The 26,295-nt window shown below is 38.0% G+C and overlaps 1 protein-coding gene across 38 annotated transcripts in view; it reads left to right on the top strand.

Moving 5' to 3' along the window:
- The first annotated feature begins 15,358 nt into the window (after positions 1-15,358).
- Positions 15,359-26,295, top strand: part of ABI3BP (ABI family member 3 binding protein) — a 253,905-nt gene continuing 242,968 nt past the window's right edge. For 21 of the 38 annotated variants that reach the window (XM_059164296.1, XM_059164302.1, XM_059164308.1 and 18 more), the window contains exon 1: positions 15,359-15,553. In XM_059164296.1, coding sequence (XP_059020279.1) covers positions 15,475-15,553 — 79 coding nt within the window. In that variant the 5' untranslated portion in view covers positions 15,359-15,474. The remainder of the gene's footprint in view (positions 15,554-26,295) is intronic. The other 17 variants (XM_059164330.1, XM_059164332.1, XM_059164321.1 and 14 more) reach the window with 3 other exon arrangements.

Genomic DNA, 26,295 nt, shown 5'->3' on the forward strand with positions numbered 1-26,295 from the left:
AGCATAACAACTCCCCCTCCCAAGTAAATTTACATTTAAACAAATCCCTAAACTAAATTTTATGTTTTCCAGTAGATTGAGACGGAGGCCAGGGCTCTCCACCAGACAGTGGTCTAACTCTCATCCTAATTATATGTTTTATGATCATCACTGGGCTGATTCCACATTAAACATCTTTTCCTTTTCAGATCCATCAGTTCTTTCATCCATGAAGTAGAATGGGACAAAAATAATCTCAAGAAAGTTATTCTGTATTACTCTAAAAGTCATAATTTGTTACTTAAGCATATCACATATCCATTATGCAAATTAATATGCAAAAACAAATGACAAATACTTAAACTGGAAAGATAAACTGAAAATAAAGAGCAGGCACTAAGCACTAGTGATTGGAACAGACAACAAGACTAAATCAGGGGGAGGAAACAACAGACTAAGGCTGTGGGGTTTAGGGAATTTTTGTTGGATTTTTTAGTAGAAGGAGAAAACTGGCAACAATTTAGAAACTAGCAACAGTGAAGCAAGAATGAAGGGAGGCTGCACACACACACACTCGCACGCTCATATACATTCATATGCCCCCTCCCCTATACACTCAGACCCACACACTTACACACACACACACACACACACATTTATACCCATACAGCCGCCCCCCCACACACACAGAGGTGACTATAAAAGAAGACAGTGCCTCTCCCTTCTCTTTGCTCCTTTTCCATGTGACGGTTGGAAGTTGGGGATCACTGAATCCCATTTCCCAGTGATTGTATTGTGGGGGATGCAATATAACAAAGATGATTATGAATGTCTGCAGTGGATTTGGTGCTGGGCTTTCTCAGAACGGCCACTATCAACCCCTCAGTTCTGAAGGAGGCCTTCTTAGGCACCACCCCTCAGGGTAGTGTCTGAAGCTTATCATTTTCTTTCTTTTTTTTTTTAACAAAAAACCATTTTTTGTTAAAATGTTTAACATTTTATTTATTTATTTGACAGACAGAGATCACAAGTAGGCAGAAACACAGGCAGAGAGAGAGAGAGGAAGCAGGCTCCCTGCTGAGCAGAGAGCCCGATGCCGGGCTCGATCCCAGGATCCTGAGACCATGACCTAAGCTGAAAGCAGAGGCTTTAACCCACTGAGCCACCAGGTGCCCCATGAAGCTTATCATTTTCATCTAAACCTAGGACAATGTAACAATTGTGCCTTGATTGATGTGGCCACCAAGACTGGTTGGTGATTTTTTTAAAGATTTTATTAATTTATTTGAGAGAGAGAGAGAGAGAACGTGGGTGGGGGTGAGGAGAAGTAGACTCCCCACTGAGCAGGGAGCCTGATGTGGGGCTCCACCCCAGGACCCTGGGATCATGACCTGAGCTGATTCTAGATTCTAGAAATTTAGAATCTCTCATGGTTTGTCTCCCTCTCTGATATCTTCCCATTCCGTTTTCCCTCCATCTCCCTGTGGTCCTCTGTGCTATTCCTTATGTTCCACATATGAGTAAAACCATATGATAATGGTCTTTCTCTACTTGAGTTATTTCACTTAGCATAAGCCCCTCCAGTTTCATCCATGTTGATGCAAATGGTGGGTATTTATCCTTTCTGATGGCTGAGTAATATTCCATTGTATATATGAACAACATCTTCTTTATACTTTAACCTGGTATCACACAAACTTATTATAACTGCCAATTAGGTCCAGGAATTTTGGGGTGATTCTTTCAGATTTTCTACATAGAAAATCAAGTCATCTGTAAACAAATACAGTTTGGCTTTTTCCTTCCCAATCTGTATATCTTTTATTTCCTTTTTGAGTTTTGTTGTATAAGCTAGTGCTTCCAATATGTTGTTGAAACAGAATGGTAAGATGGCCTGCGGAATGGGAAAGCTTCAAGTTTTTCACCATGAAGTATGATGTGAACTGCAGATTTTTTTATAGACTTTTTTAAAAAAATGGATTTAAGGTAGTTCCTCTCTGTTCTCAATTTACTGTGAATTTTAGATCATGAATGGTTTTGGATTTTGTCAAATTCTTTTTCTGCATTTATTGATATGATCATGTGATTTTTTTCCTTTAGTCTATTGATGTGATGGTTTACATTTATTGATTTCCAAATATTGAGCCAGCCTTGAATACTTGGGATAAATCCCACTTTGTTGTGGTGTGTAGTTCGTTTTACACATTGTTGAATTTGATTTGCCACTATTTTTTAAATCTTTTTAAAGATTTTATTTATTTAGCTGACAGAGAGAGATCACAAGTAGGCAGAGAAGCAGGCATGGAGAGAGGGGGGAGAAGCAGGCTCTCCAGTGAGCAGAGAGCCCAATGTGGGACTCAATCCCAGGACCCTAAGATCATGACCTGAGCTGAAGGCAGAGGCTTAACCCACTGAGCCACCCAGGCACCCGATTTGCTACTATTTTGTTGAGGATTTTTGCATCTAAATTCATGAGAGATACTGGCTTATAACTTTCTTCTCATGTAACATCTTTGTCTTGCTGGCTTCACAGGATGAGTTAGGAAATACTCCCTTTGCTTCTATTCTCTGCAAAACATTGTAGAGAACTGGTATAATTTCTTCTTTAAATGTTTGGAAAATTCACCTATGAATCTTTCTGGGCCTTGTGCTTTCCCTTTTGGAAGGTTATTAATTATTGATTCAATTTCTTTAATAGAGATAGACTTGTTCAGATTGTTTGTTTCTTTTTGCATGAGTTTGGCCAATTGTGTCTTTCAAAGAATTTGTCCATTTCATCTAGGTTATCAAATTTATGGGCATAGAGTTGTTTATAAAATCCCCTTATCTTTTCAATGTCTTTTGGAGAATTCTATTCTTTATATGCCTAAAAATGACAGTCTGGATAACAGAGAAAATCTTTTGAGACTTGGAGTCTGGTAATGGTACCCAAGCTCTTAGATTGGGGACCAGATTGATTTGAAGGGGTTGGTCAATACAGCACATCTTGTGCTGGCGAATGGGCTGGGTCATTTGGAATAAGAAATTCTGGCCTTCTGGGAATAACTCAGAGCCCTTTCAGCATCATCTCATGTGATTGGCATTCTTTGACACAATTTAATGCCCTGCCTAAGCACTGGTGCTGGGAATGAGACATTTCACAAGTCAAAGGGCACGAATTTTATGTTCGAGCTGCGACAGCTGGTGATACATAGAGTAAGAAGTTGCCACATCTCACCCCATTGACTCTCTATCAGACCCTCCCTGTTGCTTTCTCTGTGTCTCTGTATTTTAAGCCCTTGTTCTTGGAATTAATGTCAGATGTTTGTAGTGAATCATGTAATTTCAAGGAAGGCTGTTTTCTTTCACTTTAGTGAAGAGAGGTCAGGGAAAAGATGTTCTCAGTATTGGCCTGGGATATTAATTGAGAAGGAATTTTCTGAGTGTTTCTATTCTTTTCCTTCACTAGACCTGAGTTTCTGCTTGGTGACGAATAGATAGCCTATGGCCTGAGAACTATATCAGGTGGGACCCTGAAAGCTGAACTTCAGAACGTTTGTCTTGGTCCACAGGTGCTCTTGAATTGAAGATAACTTAGGGATGCCTCAGTGGTTCCTTGCAGCTATTCCATCATTCCTTAAGTTCTTGTGGTTGATGCCTGAAGAAGATGTGGAACTAAAAACAAGCTAGAAGGAATGGATGGTTCAATGTATAGATGGATTTAAAAGAGAAAGGGGTGGGAAAGCAAGGTCCTCTTCACATTTTGATGTCCTTTGGATTCATGTAGGCCTGGATTCCACTCAGATACTTGGAATGATTCTGATTTTCCCTTCCCGCCTACTTTTCCAACTTCTTCCCATTCCTCTCAAGAACCTAGTCCTTCCTTTCTCTATCTTCCAATCTGTCCTGAATGTCTTCATGAGCTTTAAGGTTTAATGGCTGGTAATATGCTATCTCATAATGTTACCCCTCTAAGGGATTCTCACATTTTTTCCATCAGCCAAAATAATTCTCTGAAATATAACTTCAGACATAAGATAGTGAATGAGAGAAGAAATTTTATGTTTTAATACCTCTGATTATGATACACAGTAAAGTTCGTGAACCCCCGAGTTACACCACTGACTCACTCTGCTTCTTGAGAAAGTCTCTTAAGTTGCTGGAGATGCTTTCTCCACCTCAAACTTTCACAGAGTTGTTAATGAGGATGAGACAGTGTAAAAAAAAAAAAATGCATGGGTTAGGAAATAATTAAAAAATTGAGCACTCCCAAGGGAATGCTAGAAGAATAAGTAGATCAGGCTTTGGGGATTTTTTGGTTGTTGTTTTGGGTTTTTTGTTTGTTCATTAGTGAATGAGTTTTGCAAGTGGTAATGAGAAGGAGACTAGCTCTTTTAGAAATAAACTGGGAAGAAAAATTTTAGAAAAAAAGTGTTGAACATTCAATAAACAATAGCTGCGATTTGTCAAAATCACCATCACTATCATCACTATCATCATCATCATTCCAATTAAACAGATGCTAAATTCTGCTTTGATAATCTTATTCTGGCCAATACTTTCCTGTTAGTTTCCTACTTGAATTACAACAGAAACTCTAGTTATTGTGTATTCCACTGAACAATATCAGAATATGTATTCTTTTCAAGGGCACAAAGATAGGCCATATTCTAGACCATAAAACAATTCTCAATAAATAGAAGAGGATTCAAGTAATTTAAGGTATATTTCTCAACTATAATAGAATTAAATTAGAATTAAAAACAGAAAGACTCCTAGAAAAATCCCCTGAATATTGGAAACAAAATAACATACTTCTAAATAGCCCATGAGCAAAGAAGAAACAAAAATTTAATAGAAAATTTTTAAGTGAATGAAAATGAAAATCAGATATATTAAATCTTGTTTGAGTAGGACAGAGAAGACATAGATCAGTACCAGGAATGAGAGGCAACATCACTATAGACTCTACAGATATTAAAAGGATGATATGTCAACACATTTGGCCACTTACGCAAAAGTTCAAATTCCTTGAAAGATGCAAACTAACAAAACTCATTCAAGAAGAAATAGATAATCTGAATGTTTCTGTGTCTATTAAAGGAAGTGAATTCTTAGTAAAGCAAACAAACAAAAAATATCCCCCAAACCTAAAACCTTCCTACAGAGAAAACTTCAGGTCCAGAGGGTTTCACAGGCAAAGTAATACTACTTGATTTTAAGACTTATAAGCTGAAGTATTCAATATAATGTTTTATTGGCATTAAAATTGGACAGATAGAGCAGTGGAACAGAAAAGAGACTTCAGAAGCAACCTATGTAAATATGGACAAATGATTTGATAAGGTGTAAGGTCGATTCAGTAGAAAATTGTCTTTTCAACAAATGGCACTAGAATAATTGGATATTTGTATGCAAAAAAAAATGTGAATCCATATCATTCATCATATGCAAAAACTCAACTCAAAATGGATCATAGATTAAAATGTAAAACCTAACACTATGAAATCTTCATGACCTTTGATTTGACAAAGGATTTTTAGCTATGACACCAATAACATAATTCTTAACAGAACATTGTACAAATCAAAGACTTCTGCGCTACAAAAGACACCAATGAGAGAATGAAAAGTGCAACTACAGTTAGGGAGAAAATATTTACAAAACTTGTATCTGATAAAGGACTTACAAGAATTCCCCAAACTTGGTAATTAGAAAACAATCAATCCCTGCCACAAATAAGTGGGCTAAAGGTTTTGGATACAATTCCCCCGCCCCGAACAAAATCAAACAGATGACAAATAAGCACATGAAAATATCTATCTATAGCACCATTTATCATTAGGGAAATAAAACTTAAAATCAAAATGAGGTACTACTATTTACCTATTAGAATGGCCAAAATTAAAAAGTTTGACATGTATGTGTCTACATGGATGTGGGAAACTGGAACATACACCCTTGGTGTGAATGTAAAATTATACACCCACTTTGGAAGAGTTTGGCAGTTTTTTAAAAAAAATTTTAAATGAAACCTATCATATTTTCTACCTATTCCACTCCTAGGTATTTATCCAAGAGAAATGAAATCATGCATCCTTACAAATACATATTCGCAATTATTCTTTGTAACCTTATCTGTAGTAGTCAAAACTGGCCACAGCCCAATGTCCATCAGCTGGTAAATGGATAAGTAAATTGTGGTATATCTATGCAGGGAATATTACTCAGCAATAAGAAGGGATGAACAACTGATGTAGGTTACAACATGGTTGACTCTCATTATAGTTATGCTGGAGGAAAGAATCCAGTCAAAAATAGAGTATATAATGTATGATTCAATTTATGTGAAACCCTCAAAACTTCAATCTAAATTATTGTTATAGAAAGCCAATATGTGGGTGTGAGGAATGGGGTGGGAGGTGTGGAGAGGAAAGAGGGTGAGATTGAAAAGAAGCACAAGAATTCTTTTGGATGTAATGGGTATGTTCATTATCTTGATTGGGGTGAGGGTTTTCCAGGTGAAAACATGTCAAAATTCATCAAAATGTATAATTATGTGCAGTTTATTTTATGTCAATTATACTTTAATGAAACTATTGGGAAAAAAATAAAAATGTAATAAAATATAGTAGGGAAGGGCTTGGTTTGAGGAATAGTATACCCACACACATTTGACCCTTTTTAAGGTTATTTTAGACATGGACTTGCTATTTTGAACTATTTAAGCATTTTCAAGATATTGGATTTAGGGGAGTGAAACTAAGCTTAGAGGGGGCCTAATACATAAGATTCTGTTGAAAATACAACTTTTGAAAATGTGACTATTTGAATGATAGTTTCATTTAGTGCCCCAGTCTATGACAGCAAATTAAATGCTCTGAAAAGGAAATTTCAGAGAAGTTAGTTAAATTTTTTGTATTCACTTCACACCTTCTGAATTGATGTCTTTGCTGAAGAGCAGGTCTACATCGTGGACTACTCTTCATTGAGTATAATTTTAGTTACAATAATAAAAACAACAACAACCAAAGCACCAGCAGCCAATAGTAAGTGAGAGCTTGCCCTGGGACAGGCACTGTTCTAAGCATTTTACATATATTAAACCATTTACTCATCACAATAACCCTATAAGGTAGAGACTGTTATGCCTATTTGTAGAATAAATTTAAGCACAAAGAGGTGCAAATATTAAATTATCTGGCCAGGCCTGGCTTAAATAAATACACTGTTGTTTATTTACTGTATAACCTCTCTGTAACCAGTATATGTTATGATTATTCCATAGACAGAACATTCCAGGATTGGTCTTAAGGTCAACAGCATAAGGGCCAAAGGTGAGTTTTTTCATGCTTTCCTAAGTTCTTCTCTTATGTTAGCTCATAAGTTGGCTGCCATATCTCTAAGCATTCTTTTCTCATTTAATGATAATTAAATAATTAATGTAGTAGTGCTAACATTATTAATAAAGCAGGAAAAGGGAGTAAGAAGGAATTATCTTCTTGTAAGTTTCTTTTAATCAGAGAAATAAATCTTCGCTACAAGTCCTTTGGCAAAATCCACTTAAATTTATGGGCCAGAACTAGGGTGTCTGGATGGTGCAGTCAGGTGAGGATCCGACGCTTGGTTTCTACTCAGGTCATGATCTCAGAGTCATGGGATTGAGCTCCAAGTCTGGCTCCCCACTCCACTGGAATCTGTTTGAAGATTCTCTCCCCTCTGCCCCTCCCCCCACTTGCACACATGCTCTCTCTCTCTCTCTCTCTGGGCCAGAAGTTATTCACATGGGCCTCCCAAGGTATCTTCCCTGATAGGAGGCAAGTGCTGTCAATAAGAAAGAAGGTACAAAGGATGGTTGTTGGGTTGGCAATCAACAATGGCTGGACCACTTAGGTATATCCTGTCAGAAACTCAAGATCACATTCTCTCAGTGATTGTTCCCTGACACTTTAGGAGCTAGAAATTTGTAGAAGAAATTCCTTTGTCTTTTGTTACCTTCTGTTTTTTTTGTTTTTCCCTTTGTCCTTTGTTACTTTCTCAGTTTGAGAACTTCCTATATTAGTTGAAGTTTAATAATGAAGAATAATAAAAACATATTGTATTTATTTTGAAAAGAGAGACAAAGAATCAAAAGAGAGTGATTCACCCATTCAGTCTTTCATTCATTAATTAAATGACAAGTCAATGCTAGCAGACATGGTCAAGATCAATGTTGTACTACAGAACTGCAATGATGGAAATCTTCCACATCTGAGCTGTTTGATACAATAACAGTAGCCACATATGACTGAGCATTTGAAATGAAGCTAGAATGATTGAGAAACTGGATTTTTAGCTTTAATTAATTTAAATTTAAATAGCCATGTATGGCTAATGGCCACCGTACTAAACAGCAGAAGTACAGAGCAAGAAAATATTTTCTTTTCCCTTTCTTATTTCTGTTTATTCCCTCATTAAAGACATTATTACATGATGTATTTCTCAACCTTGATTTTTCAATATCCTTAAAGTATTTAATTATTACATAAAGTATTTAATTATTACATTACAATTATTACAAAAATTATTATTTTCTTCCTTAACTTCAAATACAATTGTTTTTAAACTGGAATAGAGATAGAGATTAGAAAATTAGAATGTCACAAAGTCAAAACACAGAACATCACAAATTAAAATTTTGTGTACTTTTGTCCTTGTCAGTGATTGCTACTTTCAATACTCAAATTATTCAACTGTTAGAAGCTGTCACTTTCTACGAACAATTTATTATTCTCCATTAGCCTCATTTACTACCTCTTTCTTTCCGTGTCATTATTTATTTTTCTAATTGGATTTGAAATGTGTTCTTTCCTTCAGATTATTGTTCTGTACTTTATTTCAGTGGGTAGCTATAGCCAGAAGGGCTCACTAATGTCTATACTGCTAGGGAGAAGTGCCTTCAGATTTGCTTCATGAAGTTCCTTTTTATTTCTTTATTTCTTTTTATTCTCTCATTGGAGACATTATTACATGATGTAATCCTCAACCTCAGGTTTACAATATAACAAAGCATTGGATGTCTTCTGCTTGCAGCCTGGTTGTCACACCCAAAACCAATGCAAACAGAGCTGGGAAGTGTCTAGAGAAGTGTCCCTTCCATTAAATAATAAGCTAAAAAGATCTGGGATCTATTGCTTAAGAGATTATGATCATGACTATTCCACCCCATGCTTTAAAACATATCCACCATCCTCTGACTTGTTTCATCTGCTGCTGCCTCCTCACATTCCCCATGCTCTCTTGGACTCCCTGATGCTGTACTCTAACTTTCAGGACCCATTTCTGACACATCCCTCTGATTTGAAATACCTACTCTGGTTGTGGTCATTATCAAATTTGACCATTATCAAAAAGACAAGAAAGCAAAACATGTCAGTGAAGACGTAGAGAAAAGAGAATCTTTGTGTATTGTTGGAGAGAATGTAAATGGATGCAACAAATGAGGAAAATAGTATGGAGGTTCCGCAAAAAATTAAAAATAAAAATTTCATATGATCCAGTAATTATACCCCTGGGTGTTTGCCCCCCCCCCCAAATAAAAACACCAGAAAGGAATTATGCACCTCTATGTTTATTGCAGCATTATCTACAATTACTAAGATGTGGAAGCAACCCAAATGTTCACCAATAGTTGAATGGATAAGAAAAGATGTATATATACACAATGGAGTATTACTCAACCATAAAAAGAATAAGATCTTGCTATTTGTGACATGAATAGACCTAGAGGGTATCATGCCAAGTGAAATAAGTGAAATAAAGACAAATAACTTAAGATTTCTTTAATATGTGGAATCTAAAAAACAAACCAAAAAAGCAGACTCTTAAAAACAGAGAAGAAATTAAGGGTTGCTAGAGGGGAGGCGGGTGGAGGGGTGAGTGAAATAGGTGAAGGCGATGAAGAAGTACAAACTTCCAGTTATAAAATAAATAAGTCATGGAGATGGAGAGTATGGCAGAGGGAATATAGCCAGTGATATCGTAATAGCATTGTACAGTGATGGATGCTGACTACACTTACCATGGTAAGCCTTGAATAATGTATAGAACTGTCAAATTCTTATGTTGTGTACCTGAAACTAATATGTCCACTAAACTTTAATAATTAAAAAAAATAGAATTTAGATAGAACAAGGAAGGCAAAATTTATAGCTCAGCTTAGTAGAAAGGATTCTTTATATTCTTTTATAAATACACATTACTTATTACCTCAAGGTTGTGAAGCCAAAAATCTGGTGGTCTAGATGCCTTTAGACAGAATGAAAAATGACCTATACACTTAGGCATTTAAGGAGCAGTACTTCCCTGTGCTATAAAGAGCATCATGGAAGAGAACTACTTGCCCAGGTCAAATGTATCCCCATTGGAGCAGGATACTTCTACAATTGAATCATGGGTCTCATTCAGCATAGTAATTACAGAAACAACATTTGAGCTTAAAATATGGAACATTGAGGTACCTCTTTCAAATATGCATCATAACAAAAATTATTTTATTAGCATCCCATAGAAAACCCCAGCATATCTTTGCATATTATGAATTGTAGATATATAAGCCTTTTAAAATGTGCTACCATAGAACCTAAAGAAGGAGAGACTACAAACTGTGAACTGATTGGTAAAATGACTGCATCGACTTGACATCCAAGATTAGAAAGATTTATGAGTTTTAGTGGGAGGATCATTTGAAACAATGGAATTGATACTGAATGCTTCAAAGTCCAAATGTGAAATGACTGAAAAATCTGACATGTGTTTAGCGTAGTGTTCTGGATTTCATCCTGTCTTTTGTCTACTTTGCAAAGAGAAAATATATATAAAGAGGTGATGCCATATGATTGTGGGATCAGAATTCCATCAGTGTTTACTGTTGTGTAAAAAGGAAAGCAGAGAACAAGTTCCCAGATTCTCACTTCACATATTTTGACATATACTTTTGATACAACTCCTGTGTGTGATACAACCTCCTTGGTTCCAAACAACAATGAAAGCAACTTGTGAAACCATATAAATTAAAGCTCCAAGGAAAATAAGCATTAAATAAGGGTGGGATGAAAAACAAAGCCAGGAATGATGCCAAAACATGCACACCACAAGAACCTATACACTTAGTATGGGTGGAGGACACGTTTGGCTCTGGTTTACTATCAGCCAACACAGAAAGAAAACCTCGTTACAATGTCACAAAATAAATACAGTTGCTCAGGAAAAATATTAGTCTTTTTTTTTTTTTTTAACATAGAGAACAGACTTTTTCCCCCCAGAGTTTTAATAGAGGCTATTTTATGATTTATTAAGCAATGTCTAACAATACTCTTACTATGCACAGCAGAAAAAGTTTCATTGTTGATTCTTATGGTGGACTTGAATGTTGATGATGGCATTATACCAAAGTCTATCTAAAAAGATATTTTGGAGTGCACCAATCCTATTGTCAAGAAATGTGAAGGATTGGGAATTTACCCTATGTTCACGCTAGAATGCACAGTTCACTTAATGCTGGCAGGAGACACAAGACTCCAGGGTCAAAGACAAAGGACAGTTAATTCACTCACAACAACAGCATTAGCCAGATTATCAGCATTTGTTCCCATTCTAGGAGCTTAGATTCCCTCAGAGCAATGCAAAGTAGTTTGGGTGATTCTTACACAGACGGCAGAAACCCTGAGTTTAGGGAACTTGACTCTTTGATAGTAGGATATGAGCATGTGTTCCCTTTGCCTTTTATTCTGAGGGACAGTTTAAAAACTTCTAACTTCCAAGGCTGTTTCCTATATAAACGTCTTTGAAAAGATAGTCTAGAGCACAGAAAATCAATACTTTTGCTTATAATATACACAGAAACATGAGGGTCCCTTGGAGAATTGTCCCCCAACAAGTGTGCATTCCAGGGCATGGTTTGGCTTTCCTTAGCTTAATCCCTTTAGACTATTTGGAGGAATTGATGAATTGTTTCATTTGACACTTACTCATCATACTGCATCCTTATTATCTAGGCACCGGCTACCATGACAAACAAACAAGCATGGATTATCCCTTCACAGAACACAGAGAAAATACAAATATATTTTATGTGTTTTTTCAGGAGTTATTTCTGAATGTCCTCCCAACAGAGATATTTGTTTTAGGGAATAGATTTTATTTTTGTAAAGCAGTTTAGGATCACAGCAAAATTGAGTGGAATGTGGAGAGATTTCTCACATACCTACCCCTGCACATGCAGAGATACACCATATACACTTTGCCCTCCTCATTATGAACATCCCACACCAGAGTTTGTTACAAATTGGTTACAGTTGTCACAACTGATGAACTCACACTAATACATCATCATCATCCAGAAATCCTATTTGACATCAGTGTTTACTCGGTGTTGTAAATATTGTTAGTCTGTGAATATTGGTGACAATTCAATATTGTCATGGAACTTCACAGTTTTTTGTTTTGCTTTGATTTACTTTTTAAAATTTACTTGTCAGAGAGTGGGAGCACATTCAGGGGGAGCGCCAGACAGAAGAAGAGAGAGAAGCAGGCTTCCCAGTGAGCAAGGAGCCCAACCTCAGGACTTGATCCCAGGACCCTGGGATCCTGACCCAAGCCGAAGGCAGATACTTAACTGATTGAGCCACCGAGGTGTCCCACACTTCCCCCCACCCCCCAAGATTTTATTTATTTGTTTGAGAAAGAGAGAGAGAGCAAGCACAAGCAGGGGGCAGAGGGAGAAGCAGGCTCCCTGCTGAGCAGGGAGCCCTATGCGGGGCTGGAGCCCTATGCCAGGCTCGTTTCCAGGACCCTGGGATCCTGACCTGAGCGAATGGCAGATGTTTAACCCACTGAGCCACCCAGGCGCCCCATGGAGCATCACATTTTTATATTTATGGATAAATACAGACACAAATGCCTGCAGAGACATTTGAACCAAGGCTTAATGTCAGCATTCTTAAGAGTGCTTCTGGAACATTTGTACCTCCTCTTTATGTGGGGACTCTGACACGACCACAAATTTCCTGTTCTCTGCAAAAAGTGGATAACCTCCTTTGACAGGGTCTATTTCTTGAGGATGTTCCTCCTCCCTGGTCTGAGGAGACCTCTAATGCCTTAACATCTGCACTGAATGCTCCTTGTCTTACAAGCTAAGGTAATTCCCCCCCCTCCCCCCCACAAAACAGTTGGAGATTGCCCTCTATTTAATTAGCCCCCCAGTCAGTTCCAAGCTGCAAGTACTGGTTGCTAACTATCGGACTTAGCCTGAGGGCCAAGTAGAGGCTGACTCTTGAATTCCATTACCTAACTCTGGGACCAGCCCCTCACGGTTGGGGGAACTGGCCTTCTTTTCAGAATTTCTGCTGGGTTCCCCCCCCCCCCCTCCTCAGAAAACCTGTCGTTTCCTGCTAGCACAGTGGCCTCACTGGCTTAAGTTGATGGCCCTGGCATATTGAAGCCAAGACCTCCGTACCAGCTGGATGAATGTCCAAACTTGGGTTTGCGAAAGCTGCCTATCCAAGTGAAAAATTAGAGATGAAAAAGACCTGTTAAATAACCCAATCCCTTCCGTAGCCGGTGCCAGAGCATTCCTATGGTGAGAGCTTAGACCTGGCTGGCTCCAAATGACTTTAACAATGTGCCTTCTCACGCTTTTTTTGGAAGATGGGGCTGTCTCTTCAATTTTTCTTTTGGTAACATTTTTTTTTTTTTTAAAGATTTTATTTATTTACTTGAGGGAGAGACAGTGAGAGAGAGCATGAACGAGGAGAAGGTCAGAGAGTGAAGCAGACTCCCCATGGAGCTGGGAGTCTGATGCGGGACTCGATCCTGGGACTCCAGGATCATGACCTGAGCTGAAGGCAGTCGTCCAACCAACTGAGCCACCCAGGCGTCCCGGTAACATTTTTGAGTAGAATTTTATTTGACCAGCATTATTCCACTTCCCACTTCCCACTTAGTGTTTGGGTTCAGCTACAGCAAACCCATGAAATGAGCTATTTTCAGAGTCAATATAAATGTTTGGGTGGCATTTTGAGTACACTATTAACCCATTTGTTCCTGTGACGTGCCTAGATTGAGGGTGAGGGAGAGAGGAACTGTGCGGATTTAGAGACTGAAAAGTCCAGTTAGAATCATAGTTCTCCTTAATTGGGGGCTTTGTTACTGTCATTATTGTAGTTTTCAGTGGCTGTCCTTTATAATAAGCTTTTTGTATACCAGGTGCTATGGTAAGTACTGTCTAAAAGTCCTTCCTGCTAGCAAATTTATGAAATTGATACTATCATCTCTGGTTTAGAATGGAAAGTTTGGCAGTTACAAGTGGAGGCTCTGGAGTTAAATTGCCAGATTAGAACGCCAGCTCAGTTGCTGACACGCACTATAACCTCAAGCCTTTCACTTAACCTCTTTGTGCCCCATTTCTCTGTCTGGAAAATGCGGATGATGACAATGCCTGCCTGTTAGGTCCTTTTGGGGGGAGAAATGGGTTAATATGTGTGAATTGATCAGGTCAGTGCCTCACAAGGAACAAGCCCTTGAATTTACACAATATTGATGAGATATAGATGGAGAAATTTGCTCAAAGGCACAGAGCATCCAGATTTAAACTGCAGTCAGTTCTGCTCCAGAGCCCCCCAAAATGATCAGCCATTAGAATTCCCCGGTGTGGTCTGGAGACTTAACCTCTCTGAACCTCAGTTTTTCTCACTGGTAAAATGGGAATAACACTGTGTCTCCTTTATAGCCACTGTGAAGATTACAGTGCAATCATATAGATGAGAACACTATTCCAGAGGCTGGCCCAGAGCTAGGGATCGATTAGCAATAGCGATTTCTCCATTTCTACATCCAGATCTCTAGAATAGATGGACCTATGTATCTGTGTGTGTGTGTATACACTTATATACATACGTGTGTTATGTATAACGAACTGCTATCTAACCAATGACTTACTCTTAAAAATTTCTCGTGATATTGGAACTTCGGAATGGTTCAAAGTGTACTTTTACAAGTTTACTCCCGTTTAAAAGAAGAATTGGATTGTTTTACTAGATAATTAAAAACAGTTTCCTTCTTAATAAGGCCTTATTCTGTTCCAGTGGTTTGGGGTATGCCTTTCTAGATTTTTAAAAGTAGTTCATCAAATGGTTAAGAACTGCCTAAGTACTTTTTCTTTCACATATGTAGATTGACCAAAATTTCAATGTTTATATCACAGAGAGAACAGACAGTGACAACCTAGCAGAGAGAAATGTGATGGTATGTTTTTGCTGTTGTGCCTTTTTTTTTTTTTTTTTTTTTTTTTTTTTTTTTTTTTGGTGTGTGTGGGAAAGGGTGTGATGTCATTTTGTCTCCACCCCCTGTGAGTAAGCCCACAGCAGAGCTAACTGCAGCCGCCCGCCTCTGTCATTGGGAGACAGTCCACTTAAATGCGGCTCCAGGGTTGCGGGACACCCACCAGCATCACTCCCCGTGTGAGGTGGCAAATGCAACATGCTGTCCAGCTTGGGGTGTCTGCTTTTCTGTGGAAGTATTGCACTAGCCCTGGGAAATGCACAGAAATTGCCAAAAGGCAAGTAGCTCTGCTGTTTTGTGTTTTAAAAATAATTTTTGAGAGATACTCGTTTTTAAATGTCAAAATTAAGTGTGATCTGCTTTACCAGGTTTGGGGGGGGTATATAGTTCTTCTGTGGAGAGTCAAAGTTCAGATGTGTGAAGTAGTTGCTTTAACTTTTACCTTTTATTTACCCCCTCTGTTATTTACTTTTCAGTTGAATCTCTTTAATGCAAAGATGAAGACCAACTTCTTAGGTTTAACAGGTTTACAGTGGCTTGAATGCTGTAGATTGAAACTATAGTATTTGTATATTGAGTCTTGGTAGATGGGTATGGTAGTCTATTAAAAAGTGTTGTTTGGTGTTTTATTCCCCTTCTCAGAGATTAAAACAATACTGGCTTTAGGTATAAAGGGAGCGGATTCTGAAACTTTGGATGGTGTAAACCTCACACGTACTTGTTAACTTGGGGGTAAAGTACGATCATGTGCTAATGTGTAGACACTTCTCTCCAGGGGAGTTTGGAAGAGGGTTTGATCTGCTGGATGGGACACTCCCCCTTTTCCTGGCTAAATTGCTCTCATTTTAGTGTTGGTATTTTGTTTACAAATGCCATCAAAAGAAAATTAACCTTTCTAAATTTAGACCCTAAAAGTCTTTTGCGCCTATCAGTACTGCCATAAGAGCTTGCCTCTCTTCTGTCTCTGAACATAAACATTGCATGTACTCTTTTGTTCATCTGCAGAGGCATTTTCTAAGCCAACTGCAGGTCAGGGAAGGCTTTTTATGGCTGCAGACTGTCGTAGTCAGCAGGGTTATGAAAAACAGGCTGAACTTAATACACAGTTATGATGGAAAATATCAGAGGTAATGCAGAGCCACAGGCTTGTCAAAAACCTGGTGTGCACAGAATCAGACAGGAAAGCTGTTAGTGTCAGATTATCCAAAAGATTCTTCTTGGGTCCTCCCTTTGGATAGTTTGTTCCAAAATCATCCTGTCTCAAGTGAAAACTCTTCTCTCCTCAGTGTGGCAAGTGTAACTTGAATCCAGAATGTGAGGGCTGGAGGCCTTATCTAGTTGCTATTTCGCTTGGTGATGTAAAAAGCAATAAAAAGGGCTGAGTAAACCTTCTTAATGCTGATCAGATAATTATGTAGAAATAAATAAATAAATAGTAAAAACATATACTATTAGATCTTTTTCTTCTATTAAGAATTTTGTTTCTTGATCATAGTGAAAGTGTTTAAGTAAATCAATTAGGAGGCACAAGCATTTAGAATTAATTGTTCCTCTTCCTGAAATATTTAACAAGGACACATCATTGGAGAGCAGTTGGGTTTTCTCAGGCTCAACACCTACAGATGGTTTTATTTTACCTAATGTTCACTGTGTAGGGAGTAGAGCCATACTTTTGTTACTACAGACTTCTGCAAATTCCAAATGTTTTAATTGTCATGTTGCAATCAGTGGATACAAATCTCTTGACACAGTTTTCCTTTATTTGTTGTGGTTGAAAAAAAAATAGAAAAGTTGCCCAGAATGGCCACAAAACTTTGTCTGGTTCATGCACTTTAATTTGAAGAATTCTCATCCAGGTTTCTTTTGTAATTTTAAGAAATATCCATGGCTTTGGTAATTGTTAAAAAGCCCTGTCAAATTAAAATAATTATATTATAAAATAATTGGCAATTTTCTTGTCTCTGGTGCTATGTTTTTTCTCTATTATGGAAACTACTAAGGAACTTTCTTTTAGCTGAAGTCACCTTTCTCAAACTATGTCCTAAGAATAGGTGTACTGTCCTCCAAAGAAGTTGGGCAGGCATCTGCTCTCCACCAATGACTTAAGGAGTGTTCGTGCTTTGTTGTCTTCTGGGGAGTCCCAACAGATGTGAGAATTTCACAAGGTCTGAGAATCACTCAGTAAAAAAACCTGCCCAATATTTTTAACCCATTGTTTCTCAAACTCAATCCATTTCCTAGTGAAATAGCTATAATATAATAATTATAATAATATAATTATAATATAATATATAATAGCTATAATATTTTGTTCATCTTTCACAGAACACATTTGGGGAAATGATGAGCTAAACAAGAATGGGGGGAGGAGGGGAATAAAAAGCATTTCTCTTCTTTTTCCTTTCCACTTTAGAGTTAGTTTTCTATCATCTGTGATTTAAGAAGAAGCTAGAATTTTGAAGCTGGACAGGACATTAAGGGTTAATTGAGTGGTTGCCAGACCTTTTGATTTATGAACTGCTAAAAAGACAGATATACTTTCACTATCAGGGCTCCATTACAGAGGACATAGTTGAATTGTTTGAGGATGTTCAAAGAGGATACAAAATCCCCATTGTTCATCACAACAAGGCATTTTAACATATTTATAAAATAAATGAATTTATACAAGTAAGTCTATTGTTTTTATTTTTCTCTTTCACCATCAACTAATGAAAATTTCATCACAGGCCACTATTTGGGAGCCAATGCCCTAGCTTAACTGTTTATTTTTTAAATGAAGACACCCAAAGGCAGGAAGCTTAGTAACTTTCCTCTCACTGATGGCAGAACCAGGACAGGATTCAAGTCAGAATTGCATGTCTTGCCTTTTTCCCCACCTGGTGAACAGACTTCTCTACCCCAAACTACTAGTTACATTGTGCAGTATATGTGTGGATGCTACCCTTCTCGTGAATACAATTTTTCTTGCAAATATCATAACCATTACCTTAATTTCACATTTCCCCAAGAACATGTCCTATACACATACATACACAAATTATTGTAACTATATATCTGTTTAGTTGTCATATATAGTTGAGAGACATATATTTTTCTTACAAATAGCTATATATATATTTTTTAAGGAAAACATTTTTTCCTAAAATTTTTTAAGAATAGCCATATATATATAAAATAAGAAAAATTATTTGTTAAATAAGATTTTATTTGTCCCTGTCTTTGCTTATTTGCTTACCTAGCCACATACTTTGTTATAGAAAATAAGATTTTGGAAGTGTCTTTCTTACTTTTCAAAAGCTTAAAGTTAGAGACTATTACTAATGGATCTCTTTTCCTCGCTACCACTTAATGAGTATGTGTTTTGGTAAATGATTTACCTTTGCTAAACTTCATTTTTCTCATCTGTAAAAGGGGAATAATGATAACTATCTCATAGTGTTTTAGAATTAAATGAGATGAGATATAATGTTAATTGGGTCATAGAAAAATGAATCAATATTTTAAAATATGTGCACTATAATTTGTGATCTTGTGTCCAAACCGACAAATCTCTTGAAGGGCAATACATTCAGGCATCATGTTCTTGGCAGAAAGGTGGGGCAAGGGAGTTAAGGGTCGCTCTACAGACAATGAGAGAAGACCTCTCCTGGGCGCTAGCCTCACCATCATCAGCCAATGTTTGATTGCCAAGACCAAACAGTGTTCTTTTCTATGGAAGCTGCACCTTTGCCTCAGGATCAGCTTTCCCTGGGGCTTGGTAAGGCCTCACAGAGCTTCCTGGAGAGATCCCCTTGTACTTGTTTTTCAGGAAGAGAATTAAGCCACAACGACGTACAGGCCCTGAGAAGAATCACCGCATTGTTTAAACTTTTGAAAGCCCCTGTGCTCCAGCTACCTCTTGGAATCTTTATTCTTGACACCACAGAATTTTTCTTCCCCTATTGCATACCAGGCTAAGATAAAAACCACAGAGAACAATATGTAGTGAAGGGAGCCAACAAAAGCTCATGGTGGGACATGAGGGGCTTGACATACCTCTTTGCAGAAACTCCTCTGTGTGGAAGATAGTAATCAGCAAGAAGGCAAGGCTACTATTTCTAGCTAATGCTATCAATCCTGAGGCACGTGTGAGGAAAATCACAGGGGAACATCCAAGATACAAGTGTAATCAGATAGCCTGAAGGCCTAAGGCAAGTCTTGGGTGTGACTCTTGGCATGTGGCAGAGCGAAGAGGCAGCTGGCTCTTTGCCTCGGGTTCTTACCTGACAGGGTAGAAATCACAGATTCCCAGGACCAAAACCAGGAGCAGATGGTAATAATAACAATAGTTCTTACCAACATTTTGGGGGCTCAGATTGCCTGTGGTCATTTAGGGCTAAATATCTTTAATGTGGAAAATCTAAACTCTCCAAGGTCCCTATAAGCAGGTATTCTACCATTCTTATTTTACAGAGCATAAAATTGTGTTCAGAGTGTTTAAGTGATTTGCAGTCACACAGTCAGCAAGTGGCCAGAGGCTATACCCTTACCTTCTGTGTAATATCAGTTTCCTGCTTTATGGGAAGATAAGCTAATTTATTCATAATAATTATGAATTTTTATGAATTATATTATGAATCATTATGAATTGTTATGAATTATATTATTATATTCCATGTATATGCAGAGCACTGAGGCTAGGAAGACACAGCTTGGCACCTGTCTTCAAGAAGCTGACCAGTTAATGGAGGAGACAGGGATGTAAAGAAATAATTCTAATAGAGTGAGATTATCCTCCAGTTTGGGTGAAGCACAAAGAGTTTTGAGAACAGCCTGGAGGGATCAAGAATTAGGAGAGGATCAAGTACTTAGTAGAGGCCTGGAAGACGAATAGAAGTTGGGGCAAGGAAGAGGATGGCTGAGAGGCGAGAGGCCTTCCTGACAGACACAGCTGTGTGGCCAGGTGCCAGGTCACCCCCCAGGTGCCTGTGCTCAGCTGGGTGGTCAAGTACTCAGAGAAGAAGCCAGGACTGGGAAGTCCACACAGGATGCAACTGTGTCTTCCTTGTCTCTTTCTGCCCTGACTCCCCAGGATTAGTTACAAAGAGGGAATAGAAGCTTGTCTTTGGAGAGGAGGACTCCTGTGTCTTGCCCTATAAACCTTCCCAGACACGTGCCTGGGGTCTGGTTCTCACTCTCCATGGATTCCTCCCAATCTCACTCTGACAAAATTTCATGTGTTGCTCAAGGGGCCCAGTCCATTTCCCCCCCTTGAGAGGGGCTGGAGAAGATCTCTTTAATCTCAGGGCAAGGATGTTGCGGGGGCGGGGTGGGGGGGGGCAAGGAATGGTGGGGAGTGCAAAAGAAGCCTAATGGGTAGAACTCTGCTTTTAATAAGTGGTATGTATTTATGTGCTGGTGTCACTGGAGAAGAGTGCATTGGAAAAAATGGCTCCCCTGCTAAAAGGAAACAAAAAAAGTTTGAAAATCATGGGAGAATTATTTTAGCGTCTTTGACAGCTCTAAAGTTTCATGGCAGTTTTATTGATTTGTCTATTCAAATGGTGTTTACTAAGCATCTACTAAGTAAAACTGAATAAAATCCAGAACTTGCTATAGAATGTAAAAACTGATTAAATTTGTTTTTATGCTGAGACTGTCATGTTTAGAATCCAGTGTTTGAAAATAAAATTCCCTGTGTTCATTACACATTCACTGGTTTCATTCAGCTTTGCAGACTGCTATATCCAACTATGAGACACCGAACAGTAAGGAATTTTAGCTTCTCTCCCTCTTTCAAGGTAATGGGGTCCAGCGAACAATCAAGAATAAAAGAATTTATCTGTACTGTATCACAGAAAAGACAGCTAAAATGTTTTTGTAGGTTAATGTGAGTTGACAGAAAGTTTGTCTAAGGCAAAATTAAGGTGTCTAATAAAGAGAGAGTCGTTCAGGAAATGTCACCCACCATTCTATCTGGGTGACTATCCTCAGAAAGATTTTCCTTTTGCTTGTTTCCTGATTGTCATTATAAAAGTAGGTATAAAAGAATGTTGAAATAGATGAACTTAAAGTGATCTAAGAATAAATATAAAATTAAAATATAAATAGGATAATCTAAAGTGAGCGATAATAGAATAGTAAAATAAAAGTAAAAAAATAAATAGTATTAGCTAAAGAAAGAACATGCTAAGAATAGAAAAGCAATGGTTTCAATACATACATCTGTTAGAATGACATTTTAAAAATATGGTAAGGGGCGCCTGGGTGGCTCAGTGGGTTAAAGCCTCTGCCTTCGGCTCAGGTCATGATCCCAGGGTCCTGGGATCAAGCCCCTCATCGGGCTCTCTGCTCAGTGGTGAGCCTGCTTCCCCTTCTCTTTCTGTCTGCCCCTCTGCCTACTTGTGATTTCTCTGTCAAATAAATAAATAAGATCTTTATAAAAATAAAAATATGATAAGAGGGGCACTGGGTGGCTCAGTTAGTAAAACTTCCAATTCTTGATTTCAGCTCAGGTAATGATCTCAGTGTCTGGAGATCGAGTCCTATGATGGGCTCCATACTCAGTGGGGATTCTGTATCCCCTCTCTTCCTTTATCCCTTCTCCACTCATGTACTCTCCTTCTCTCAAATAAATAAATTAAAAAAAAAAACTGTTTAATAAATACAAAGAAGATGATAATCATATTACTCTATAGCAGGCTTGGTGTTTAATGCTAAGTGTTTAGATAAATCATCTCATTTTGTCCTCATGCTTATTAAAGATATGTTATTATTTCTCTCATTCCACAGATGAGAAACTAAGCCTAAAGAGTTTGTTAGTTATCTACCGATGCATAACAAATTACCACAAACTCATCAGTTTAAAACAACCCACATTTATTATCTCACAGTTGCTTTGAGAAGACTGAGTCTGGCTTAGCTGGGGCCTCTCCTTGGATGTGTTTCACAGGCTGAACAGAGAGTTGGCCAGGGCTCGCTGTTGACCAGAGGTCACTTTGGGTCTTTGCCACGTGGGCCTTTCTGTTATGGCTGCTTGCTTCATCAAAGTATACAAGCCCAGATGAGTCTGCTGGCAAGATGAAAATTATAATCTTAGCCTAATCATGGAAGTGAAAGCCTATCACCTTTTCTATATTCTATTGGTTAGAAAAAATTCATTTCCTGTCATATAAGGTGATTACCCCAGAGAATGACTACCAGGAGACAGGGATTATTGGTAGTTGTCTTAGAGTCTACCCACCACAAAATGGTCAATGGGGTCATATAGCTAGTAAGTGATACAGTGATACAGTGCAACTATCAATATAGGAAATCTAATTCCAGAGAATATACTGGTTTGAGCATTAGCACCCATCCATTTCCCATAGAATCCAGCCTTTAGTGGCAGATGCTCATTAGACCCATTGCCAATTTGTCTCCCTCCATGGTTGAGATCAATTCTAGGAAATTGCTGAGAATAAAGATAAATATGATAAGTGCAAAGACTTAAGGTAAATATTTGTGACACAATTTTCTGTATGCAAGAATCCAGTCAATGCCTAAATTCCTCTGCTGATTTCCTCTGTGGCACATCAAATGACCACATCTGTGGTCAGTCCCATGTAGAGGGATATGCAAAGTAAATTCTCCCCAAATAGGAGCTCTGCTTTTAAGACTTAGATGCCACTATCTCTGAAACAGAAAACGAAAACATAAGACAAAGCAAAAATTTTCTTTAACAAAATATATAAATATTAAGAAAGTAGCCCCTATTGAGTTGATGACACAGTCCCCATAAAATATGCTTCTGAAATATCAGTGGGTGGTTTCTCCAGTAAATGGAGGAGTTGTTATAAGGTCAAATTAAATTTGTGTTTGGCAGAAGAAAGTATTCTTGTATTAGTGGATGTGACGAAGACAACTGGATGAACTAAAGGAGCTTCTTTCAGATCCCTTTTGCTATTTATAAAACAATTCTTCCAAATGCTCTAGGAATCAAAACAGAAATTGGGTTGTACACAGGATATATGATTAACATGTTTTCTAGAATGTTTAGTGCTAGAGTATCCTGTGTGTGTGTTTTTCTCTAGCCCATGGTTTCTTGTTGTGTTGGGATTGTCCTAAAGGTCCAGGAGGTGCATGGTAAGAAGGGTAAACTTCATGGTCTTAGTCTACTTTGTTGAAGTTCTGCGGACAGGAAGACTGAATCAGGGCTCAGTCTACCACTCAAGTTAGCTTGGGGTCCCCACCAAGAACCTTCCACAGTGAGAATTTTAGGTTGTATTGTAAGTTTCCTTGATCTAAAAAAAAAAAAAAAAAAAAAAAACACTGACTTGTATTCCCAGTATTTTGGTAGAAAATTGGGAACCTTAAAGCTAGCCTGAGGTTTTTAGGCTCTCTTGGTATAGCAAGCTATGCAGTCAGCTAATGTTCCTCCCTGTGGAATTCTGAAAAGGAGGTAGAAGATGTGATGCTTTCATAGGAGGTTCATTATTGTTCTCCAGTCACAGACTATACACCTAAAGTCTATACATTAGAAAACCAAACCAAGTCCACCCACATCAAGCATCTGCTGCTCAGATTAGAAATTAATTTTACATAAAGTTGAGGTTTAGTTCAAACTTCACTGATGATATAACCATTCAGTGTTTTCTTTTAAAGTAAGTTTAGCTCTTGGGGATCCTGGGTGGCTCAGTCAGTTAAGCAGCTAACTCTTGATTTCAGCTCGGGTCATGCTCTCAGGGTTGTGAGATTAAGCCCCATGTCCAGCTCTACACTCAGCGTGGATTCTGCTTGAGATTCTCTCCCACTGCTTCTCTCCTTCTGCTCCTCTCCCCACTCATGCCCTCTCTCTCTCTCCAAAAAAAAAAAAAAAAAAAAAAAAAAAAAGTAAGTTTTGCTTCTTAGTGCAAATACTGTAACATCTATCCTGATAGTTGTAACCCTCACTGTACATTAGAGTAACTGAATGTTTTCAAAAGTATCAGAGCTGCTGTGCTTCCCTACTCATTTATGATTTGATTGGCCTGGGGTGGGAGAGTTTTTAAAATGAGGTGACTGAGTCAGTTAAGCATCTGCCTTCACCTCAGGTCATGATCTCAAGGTCCTGGGATCGAGTTCTGCATCAGGCTCTTTGCATAGCAGGGAGCCTGCTTTTCCCTCTGTCTGCTGCTCCTCCTGCTTGTGCTCTCTCTCTTCAAACAAACAAACAAACAAATAAATAAATAAATGAATAAATAAAATTCTTCAGGTGGTTCCAATGACCAGAGTTGAGAACTACTGAGCTACAGTTTTGGAAAATTTATGTGTGTTAAGTGCTTGATAAATATTTCACAGAGTAAAATTTAAAAGTTAGAAGAAAAGCATTTTGCTATTTAAGTTTTGCATCAATTCACAGATGATTTTTATTTTTTTGCTGCTTTGTTCTAGAATTTTAAAGCCTTATTTGGAAAATTTCTTGAGACTCCCTTCTCAGACTACATAGAACAAGGAAATGTTTCAAACTGAGATTAACATTTGTTTTTGGTGTTAGAAAGTAAGTGCTAATCTCTAGTTTCATAAAATCTCAGAAACTAGATCTGAGAAACTATGGTGGATTGTGTTTTTCAGGACTGGACTTAAATTTATTCTTTCTGTTATTCAACTGACATTTTTAAAAATCAATATTAGGATTACAAAGATAAGTAAGACAGTTCCTGCCTTCAAGGAGTTTGAGAAAGTTGTACTGAAAACTATTTGGCCACAGAAAAGTAATTTTCTTTTAGATGAAACTGTTGGTGTCTTAATTCTTTATCCTTATTTAGCAAAAATGTGTTAGAGTTGTGCTATTCCATTGTGTTGTCATGTACTAGCTTTAAGCTATAATAATAAATATATATTTAAATATATAAATATTAAATACATAAAGCTAGATATATAAATGAATTAATGTAATTTATTAAGAAAAACAAAAAAAGCACTCCATGATCCTAGTTAATGAAAAATGCAGGAGTTAAACAAAGGTTCAATGAATTTCCCTGTTAGTCCAACTTCTCTGAATCACCTTCGGGAATGGTTCCTTTAATTGGGCCCATTTACCGTATGTATTCCAGCTCATCTTCTTTCTATTTTATGTTAAGGATACTTTGCGAGCACATAGGATGGCTCATAATCTGAAACATCTTTGAAATGTATTCCATTTCTTTCTAATAAAACAAAGGGTCTCTCCTCTCTGAGGGGAGAACACACTCTTTCTAACCAAGCTTGGGGTATTTTGGTTCCGACAAGATGCCCAAATAGAGTCGCAGATTTCCTTTCTCCTTTAATGCCATTCTTTGATTTTTCCATTCTGTTAACTAATAAGAAAACGTTCTGGTTTCCCAAGCGCCCTGCTGAGAGTCCACTGTGCACACGTGTGCATGCGAGCCCTAACAGGCTTTCCTTTTCAGAGAGCAGCAGATTCTATCATTGAAGGAGGAGTCTGGGGCAGCTGCCAATGTCATGCTGGCAGAGAACTCTGGAATTCAGTCCTGTTACAGATACGCCAGCAGGGGATACAGGACAAAGTTTTCTTCTCCTTTCATTTTCCCAGATGGAGTTCAAGTGTCTCTAGGTAGTCAGTGTAGGACAAGGTATCAGATGATCTGAAGAACAGACCCTCGGTCCCCGACTGGCTCATCCTCTTCAAACACACCACTGATCCTCTTGCCACAGAACAATTCCCTAATTACTCATGTTTTAACCAGAATTAGAAGTAAAATGATGCTGGCCATGTTCTTCCATTGAGGTTTAGTCTGGAGTTTCACCATGAATTGAAGTGGCAAATACTGGAAAATAGCAACAGGGGCTAGTGGGCGAAGTGCAGGGGGAAATGCAAGTCTGGGCAAATGGTCTGACCCTGCTGAAGTCAGATTTGCTTCTCTGAGAAAAGGGTATAATAAACACAACAGTTCTATTTTTAGCTTCCACTAATAAATAATGGTAGGGTGACTTTGGTTTCATTTTTGGTAGGACCTTTCTTAACCTAACTGAGAGGGGATGTGAGGGGACACCTGGGGGGCTCAGTCAGTTAAGTGT

The sequence above is a fragment of the Mustela lutreola genome, chromosome 2 (assembly GCF_030435805.1).
Source record: "Mustela lutreola isolate mMusLut2 chromosome 2, mMusLut2.pri, whole genome shotgun sequence".
Taxonomy (NCBI): Eukaryota; Metazoa; Chordata; class Mammalia; order Carnivora; family Mustelidae; genus Mustela; species Mustela lutreola.